The following is a 7,865-nucleotide window of genomic DNA, read 5'->3' as shown; positions in this document are numbered from 1 at the left end:
TCTCTGTCCATGGCTCGCTACGACTACACGTATTGAAGACATATTTAATTACATAATTTTGAAAGAAGAGAGGACTGCAAAAGCCCCTCGCTTTTTGGCAAAAGGTATCCCCACTTCTTTTCCTCTTCATCCAAGAGAAGTCTCTCAATTTTTAATGCTGCCATTGTGTTTGTGGGCTTCAATAGGTGTGTGTGAGTGTGCGCGCGCATCTGAGTAGCATGTACATTGGGTGGGAGTTTAAAAAAAAAAAAAAAAAAAGAAGATAAGCAGCTGCGTAGCTGGGATGGAGCCTGTGGTCCAGGAAGGGTGGGAGGGAAGAGTTCAAAGGTCAGGGACCTATTGCATAGTGAGAAGGGAGCAACTATGCAGGGAAACAGCTGCTCATGTAAAGTGACCTGGTGAGATAGTTAGAGCATAAAACAAACGAGGACTTTTTTGTTTTAAACTAATATGGACTTTATTCTTTCTTCATCCCGTCTCATCGTCAATGAATTTAGTCATTGAATTAAAAAGGAACTGAATTAACTTTTGCCCAACTCAGAACTGCTTTGTATTTTTTTTTGTTAAAAATAATAATATAAAGAGATTTATGGGTACAGACAAGTATAAGTAGAACGTTCCACCCATTTAATGCCAGCGACAGCTCAAGCAGAGTGTCCAAAATGACTGAAGTTTTTTTTTTTTTACTTCTTGACGATCTGGATGACATCCTCATGCTCCATGATGTGGGTCAGGCCCACCCTCTGAGGACTGTACTTTGTGCTGGTACCCTGCAAACAGGCGCAAAATGTTATTATGGGGAATTTGTTTGATACAAGTCTTGAAATAAGCAATTAAAGTGATTAGATTAGCTAATATAAGCAATTCAAAGTGCATCAAAATCAACATCAGTAATTAACAGGCCATGAAAATAATTTGAAAAATTAAACTTGCGATATAAAATGTGCTTGCCTAAATTCAGGCATTCATAACACATAATTCCAGTGCTAATCCAACATTTTGGAAGCAAACGCAACACAATTATTTATGTGCATTTTCAGTGTTTTATTGTTACTGTTGTTTTCAAATACTAAAATGCCACTATCAATTGAAAAGTATTAACGGAAAACAATTTTCAATGAACAACACAAGACTTGTACTGTAGCTTTTATTCGGATTTTGTTTTTGATACCATAACTCTTTTAGTAGACATATCCCAATTTTACTTTGCAAGTATAGTAGAGTGAATCTTGACATACAGAAGTTTGTATTGTAATGAGCACACTAGCAATTAATAACTGTTCCGAATTAGAACTTGGTTAACGGTGTTGACTAGATTAATCTTGTCTTAATGCAACTGAGGAAAAAAGAAGTTCAGCGCAGCTGTTGATTTAGATTTACCTCGTTTGCTGTCTCAAATACAACATGACAGCATCTACAGAAATTCAAGCGACAACCACACAAAACTCAAATCGACAAAAGAGAGATTTGCCCTATTTGAAAATATCACCAAGAATCTAACCGATTAACTTTTCCCATATCAGATCGATGTAATTTAGTCAAATGCTCATCACAAACTGTCAAACACACTTTGACTGCGGTGCTGTGTAAAAACTTACCCACACCAGAGCATACTTGAACTGGCTCGCTAAAGTTCTGTGGATGCGATGGCACTGCAAACAAAAAAAGTCAACCCAACACACCTCAGTACGTGATGACATGTGCCTCTCTGTAGCACATTTGCTGACAATCTACTGACCACATGTTCTACACTTGCTCCTCTTCTCATGATGATGGCATCGGTGAAGTCTGGGCGCTCTGACAGGAAGAGAAAAACAACACGAGTTAATGAAAAGGAATGCAGAAAGGATTTAGAAGCCAGGCACCACAGTATTGTACCTCCCCTTTTCTTGGTAAAAATGCAAATCAAAGCCAAGTATTCCCACAGCGTCTCTAAAAGGTAATCCAAGTTGAGCTTCATCCCACAACTAGAAAAAGAAGAGCGGTCCGTTAACCAATAAAGCATCACACACGATAGCACCCAGTAAAATGGCCGACCTGATGACAACACTGTGATGTCTGCGAGCCAGGCGGTCCACCTCCTCAATAGAGATTTGATCCACCTTATTGTACACCTGGGTGAAACACGTAGACCAATATGCGGATGTGACCAAACACATACAAGTTGAACAGCAACTCAAAGCAACCCTTAAAAAAAACAACTTACGTATAGACAAGGCATGTAAACTCGGTTTCCGACAATGACATCAATGAACTCGTCTGGTGTGCTGTCCTCCCTGAAGAGGACTTCTGCGTTAAAGATTTCTGATGGCCGGTCAAAGAAAATAAGCGTATCAGTTGCTCATTTGTTTTTCAGGTTTCCCTGCTTGTGAAGGATACTATATTCGTGAAGGATGAGCTGAACGAGCTTTTCCGAGCAGTGGGTTAGAGGTACGGTGGAGTTGTAGGAGAGGCCACCGCCTTTCTTTTGCTGTAGAAAAATAATATTTAACACTTTACATTTGTCGATTTGGATACATAAGAGAGGAGCCTCTAAAGCCAAAAGCTCCCAAGGTCAAACGTTTCAGAACGTTACCGAAATGTTGGGACAAAATATGTTCTGATTGTTATTAAAATTTAAAATTCTTATTTTAGGACAGCACAGAGTAAAAGAAGTTAGCAAATCTGACTCATACTCACATAAAATTGTCCATAGGTGTGAATATGAGTAAAAATGAGAAAAAATGCTTACCTTAAAATATATATTGGGTTTTTCCCTGTTCAGCCGAATGCCCACCGACTCCAACTCTTTTTCTAAAAGTGTTCTAGAGAGAAAAGACAAACATCATGGCTGCAATCTGGATCTGACACACACAGGCACGCACAACAACAACTTTGCACCAATCACCTCTGGACGTCCCCTTTGGTGGCATCCAGCATCATGATCACAACGTCTGCAGTCCTGGCGACGGCGATGACCTGACGACCCCTTCCCTTACCTGTCAGTATATCACAATTACACAAAAATCATCCACACTGAAACTAATGAGATGGAAGTGCACAATCAGCAAACATGATTGGAAAGTCGACTACCTTGAGAGGCGCCCTCAATGATTCCTGGCAAATCCAGCAACTGGATGTTGGCCCCTTTGTACTGTGTAGAAGTACATATAAGTATGAGTGGGATAAGAGCAATGATAACACTTAAGATGTGTAGAGATGAGAATGAGTGTACCTCAATGACACCTGGTATGCAGGTGAGGGTGGTGAACTCGTAGGAAGCGGCTTCACTGGCAGTTGATGTCATCAAGCTGAGGAAGGTGGACTGTGGCACACAAAAGTGGGTTACATTCCCAATATTTAATGTAAACAATTAGAAGCAGTCAACAGGTCTCTGGGGAAACTTGGTGCTTGCCAGACGTCAGCCACCGCCGCCCGAGAGTCAATCATCATTTCAAAGAGCATAATTTATCACCAGTGTTCAAATTTTCAAAAGGGACCAGAACTCCATCACCAAAATATGATGACATACCTTACCCACTGAGGGGAAACCAATTAGAGCAACACGTGCATCTCCAGATTTCATAACATCGAAGCCTTCGCCTTTGGCCCCCGCCGACTTGGAGGGCTCGAGCAGCTGAGATCTGTACTTTGCTAACTTGGCCTTCAGTAAACCCAGATGGTACTCAGTGGCTGTGGAGCAAAGGAAGGAAACCACCACAGACCAGCATTATTATTCTGCAAGCATCATGTTCACTTTTTGGAGTGGAAACAGACAAGACTCATGATAATTGTTAAAGTTATGACTTTGATAAAAAATGACACATGTGATAACAATATTATTGTATTGTATTCAAGGCAGGTTTTAGAGTGACATGCAACTGCCATAAAACATTTTAAAGTTCATCCATTATGCTCATTGCTAGCAGTATCATCGCCACGTTACCTTTGTTTTTCTGCGTCCGAGAAATTTCTCTCTCAATTTCGGAGATTTTCTCCAAAATCCCCATAATGTCACTTCAGATGCACTGCAGTTGCACTGTCAAGTAAAGAAAACCCATACAAAAAAACGTGTCAATTGAGCTTGGCTAGCCAAACCGCTATAAAGCTACGAAAATAGATTGGAACAGTCGGAAAACACATTTTAAAAGAACGGTAACTCTAACCCACATATGTTCAAATGAGGATCCGCATTCACGGCGTATGGTGTCTACAGCTTACAAGGCTGCAATAATGCACGTTTTCACTTTTACATACACGCCACTGCTCAGCATGCTCCCGATGACCAAAACCCTGGCAGCCGAGTACAACTGGGGGCAATACTTCCTCGTTTACAACGCCGTTGGTCATTATGGGCTTACGGCGCCATCTTGTGTGGGGAGTGTGAACTACAGCACCACGCCACGAAAACTTTCGAAAACAGTCAGATGGACCAGATGAAAATTACTAAAAAAAAACTAATAAAACAATAAAAGGATCAGTACAATTCATGCATTTATGTTTATGATGACAGTGCATACTTAAAAATCACATTTAACGACATACATGACTTAAAAACAAATAAATCAATAAATCAAATATTAATGAATTTTTAAATGACTAATTTTAGCATGGGGACCAAATCAGTGCAACAAATACTACAGGACTCCTGATAATGTAAATAGGTCATATTTTGCCCTCCTCCGGGTCTACATTTACTGTAGATGATGAGAAATTTACATTTGAAAAACGAGTGTTTGAGAAGTATGATTTTTTTCACTCCACTGTTTGATATTTGGTGTTACTGTTATTGTATGTGGATGAAATATGGCATTTCTATGATGCCAAAGCCATCCACATTTTAGTGTTTAATTTTGTGGTGGAAATTACATTGATGTTACACCGTCATTGCTTGAAAATGAACTTTTACCCATTGAATTTTAATGTAACAAGTAACAACTATCACAGGACTGTTGAGAATTAAATGCTCAGTGGACCGCCTTACTTTGCTCAAACCTGAACTAAACCGTAAATTGGTGCTGTCTGATGATGTTTAGGGAACGTGCACTATCATTGCTTGAACAGTTGCCCCTTGTTGTTCCGTGTTATACCAGTAGACGGCAGTGTTTACCAATGTATAAACATACCGACTCCGCCCAGTTATGTCGTCACACCCGGAAAACTGTTAGCAATTTCTGGTTTCTCGCTTACGTCAAAGGCACACGCCGAGTACAGGATTTACATCACTCGTGCAAGCATGCACGATCTTCAGATTAAACATGTCGACTCGCTTCTAAGAATATTCCATTTAAAACATGGATCACTTTGCAGACGAACAATAAGTCAATTTATTTAATTTTGCGGGTCGGAGGACAAACATGTCTGCGTCCTCATCCCAGAAAGACTCACCAGGCTCCAACTCACCAGCTTTTGACGCTTTTCCTTTTGCGATGGCTGGTAGAACTTCTGAAGACAAACCCAGCGGGGAGCAGCAGCCAACTGGAGTGAAAAAGAAACCGTGCCGTGCTTGTACGGACTTTAAATCGTGGATGAAGACACAGAAGCAACAGACGACAGCTACCGTACAGGTGACATGAGGTCAATGCAGGGTGCCAGGTGTTCTAGAACAGCGGTCGTCAACCTTTTTTTCCCCGCTAAAGACTTATTTCACGAAAATCAATATTCTACGGAACGGCGTAGAATCGGATATAACAAATTAAAAACTCACCAATGCGTAAAACGTGGTAGTTCTAATTACTGGGGAAGCCTGCAATTGTCTCTCTTCAACAAGCGGGTCCAATCTTGGGGTAATAGGGCACAATGACACCCAAAACGTGTTACTTGTGTCTCGTATTACTCTGGCACCATCTTGTGGTATCTTGGTGTCAAGGAACTGCTGAAGTGAGTTGAGTAACTTTATTTAGAAAAACTGCATGTTGTTGAATATTGGTACCAAGGAACTGTGTTGAACTCAGTTGAGGAGTTTCATTTGGTCAAATGCAGTACTTTGCCACCATCCTATAGAAGCAATTGTCAATATTGCTATTATTGTTGTTGTTAAATACAGCTTTCTTTTTCTTAGATGTCTGCTCTCTTAACAGTAAGCCTTCTCACCTTTCAGGAGAAGCTCCAACTGAGTTCCCCCCCCCCAAAAAAAAATAATACCATGTGACTTAGACAAGTGGCTTGTATACAAAGGCAAGGTGGATGAAGAGTGTTTTCAAATATGAGACTTCTTTCATACAATGCTGATTAATCTTTTTTTGGTTCAGTTTTATTAGAAGACAGACTACATAAGTGTCAAACAAAAATCAACTGAATTCAGATTCTGCTGTCCAGCGCTTTATTATGCAACCTCTGTTTTAAACCGTTTTAGGAGTCCCAAGCCGAGCAAGAGCCCGAGTGCCCACTGGACAGGCAAGAGCTGGGACGTAACACTTGGTCCTTTTTGCACACCATGGCTGCATATTATCCAGATAAACCATCAGTCAGCCAGCAGCAAGAGATGGGCCAGTTCATTAACCTCTTCTCCAAATTCTTCCCATGTGATGAATGTGCAGAAGACCTTCGGAACAGGTCAGATATTATAATAGTTTTGGTTTTTCATTGTAGTGAATTTGTATTTTCTTTTGACTTTTGATTTTTAAATGGAGTAGTTTTAATTTGTTTTGAGAGTAGATTTGTTAGTTGCCATTATATTTTCAAAAATACAATTTCATTTTGTTTTTATTAGTTTTAGGATTAGGGATGGGGGTGATTTCAGCCTAGCTGCAAAATCAATGCTGTAGAAACTCTGTGTGAGGACAGTATTGTGTATATATACCAATTTGTGACTAAGTTCAGAACAACTCAGTCACGGATGCATTTTTAGAAATGGACAGCTAACAAGAGATTTGGCTTTAGAATTTCACCTTCGAGGGGTAGGCAGGCACTATTTGTATGCATGTAATTTAAAAAGTCAAATTTCCATATGTCTCCTTAAAGAGCAATAATTACATCCCTCAAATAGATGCCTCTACTTCTCTCATGAGAAAAATAAAACAGTATCTGTAATTAACTCAGTTCATAGACGTTATCTTACTATTTGAGGACATACAGAATCTTGTCTTTGTCTTTTTGTCTGTGGCAGTTTTTCAAATGACATCATTTCCTCCCCCCAGATTAAAAACCAATCAGCCGGACACCAGAAGCCGTCATGGTCTGTCCCAGTGGTTCTGTCGACTCCATAACAACATCAACGTGCGTCTGGGCAAGCCTGAGTTTGATTGCTCCCGAGTTGATGAGCGATGGAAGGATGGATGGAAAGATGGTTCCTGTGACTGAGAGAAACCCTCATAGAACATTTGAGTGTAGACGCTGTCTGCTTTGGAACAACATCACGTGTCAGGAAATTAATTAATTTTTCATGGATTTTCCTCTTTTGCCATCTACCAATATATTTGTTCCCCTTAAATAAAATTAAGGGTACAAACGAATTTTTTTGGACCAACACTAATATGCAAATATTTGGAGTGTGACAGGACACTCTATTGAGTCTGGACATTCATGCTTTGGTGTTTGTTCTCATCGTTGCAACAAATTCCATTAACGTTGTTTTTCTTCTTTTAATCTGTGTTGTCAGATTCTCAAATAACATGCCCAATATTTATTCATGTAATTATAATTGGGCATAACCATATGAAATTGTCAACCAGCATTGATTTATCATGGGTAGCCAATTTACTTGCAAGCCAAGGTACTTTTAAAGTCAATTGGAATATGATCCATGTCTGCGTGTGGGCTATTAATAAACACGAAAAGGGACACATACATACCAGTCTGCAAACGTTTACACTTGACGTGATCCAAGCAGTTTTGCTTGCATCACACATTCCTCTATACACAACCTGTGTTAGGATACAATAAGG

At 39.9% G+C, this 7,865-nt stretch overlaps 2 protein-coding genes across 3 annotated transcripts; one reads left to right on the top strand and one right to left on the bottom strand.

Moving 5' to 3' along the window:
- Positions 1-606: 606 nt before the first annotated feature.
- drg2 (developmentally regulated GTP binding protein 2) lies at positions 607-5,542 on the bottom strand. 2 transcript variants are annotated; one of them, XM_088317563.1, is made up of 14 exons: positions 5,383-5,542; positions 3,926-4,018; positions 3,512-3,672; positions 3,215-3,304; positions 3,073-3,133; positions 2,888-2,978; positions 2,732-2,804; positions 2,380-2,470; positions 2,207-2,304; positions 2,038-2,114; positions 1,879-1,967; positions 1,739-1,797; positions 1,599-1,652; positions 607-770 (listed from the first exon to the last, which is right to left on the bottom strand). In XM_088317563.1, the coding sequence occupies exons 2-14, from the start codon at positions 3,987-3,989 to the stop codon at positions 684-686; spliced, it is 1,095 nt and encodes a 364-aa protein (XP_088173689.1). In that variant the 5' UTR covers positions 3,990-4,018; positions 5,383-5,542; the 3' UTR covers positions 607-683. The 2 variants fall into 2 exon arrangements, with proteins under 2 accessions (XP_088173689.1, XP_088173688.1); XM_088317562.1 differs by lacking the exon at positions 5,383-5,542 and adding an exon at positions 4,150-4,316.
- Positions 5,141-7,566, top strand: gfer (growth factor, augmenter of liver regeneration (ERV1 homolog, S. cerevisiae)). The gene is made up of 3 exons (XM_088317564.1): positions 5,141-5,546; positions 6,335-6,534; positions 7,119-7,566. Exons 1-3 carry the CDS (start codon positions 5,337-5,339, stop codon positions 7,279-7,281), a joined length of 573 nt encoding a protein of 190 aa, XP_088173690.1. The 5' UTR covers positions 5,141-5,336; the 3' UTR covers positions 7,282-7,566.
- Positions 7,567-7,865: the final 299 nt, after the last annotated feature.

Source organism: Idiotropiscis lumnitzeri, chromosome 15 (genome assembly GCF_059441095.1).
Source record: "Idiotropiscis lumnitzeri isolate Australia: NSW breed Sydney's pygmy pipehorse chromosome 15, RoL_Ilum_1.0, whole genome shotgun sequence".
In the NCBI taxonomy this organism is placed as follows: domain Eukaryota; kingdom Metazoa; phylum Chordata; class Actinopteri; order Syngnathiformes; family Syngnathidae; genus Idiotropiscis; species Idiotropiscis lumnitzeri.
Note: the sequence above shows the minus strand (reverse complement) of the source record. Positions and strands in the feature narration are given on the sequence as shown.

Excerpts from the sequence above, each read along its gene's own strand:
- drg2 (XM_088317563.1), bottom strand. The coding sequence starts at position 3,989 with ATGGGGATTTTGGAGAAAATCTCCGAAATTGAGAGAGAAATTTCTCGG. Across the intron at positions 2,305-2,379 it reads GCTCATCCTTCACGAATATA|AAATCTTTAACGCAGAAGTC; the intron begins GTATCCTTCACA and ends ACCGGCCATCAG. Across the intron at positions 771-1,598 it reads TCAAGTATGCTCTGGTGTGG|GGTACCAGCACAAAGTACAG; the intron begins GTAAGTTTTTAC and ends GCCTGTTTGCAG.
- gfer (XM_088317564.1), top strand. The coding sequence starts at position 5,337 with ATGTCTGCGTCCTCATCCCAGAAAGACTCACCAGGCTCCAACTCACCA. Across the intron at positions 5,547-6,334 it reads AGACGACAGCTACCGTACAG|GAGTCCCAAGCCGAGCAAGA; the intron begins GTGACATGAGGT and ends AAACCGTTTTAG. Across the intron at positions 6,535-7,118 it reads GCAGAAGACCTTCGGAACAG|ATTAAAAACCAATCAGCCGG; the intron begins GTCAGATATTAT and ends TCCTCCCCCCAG.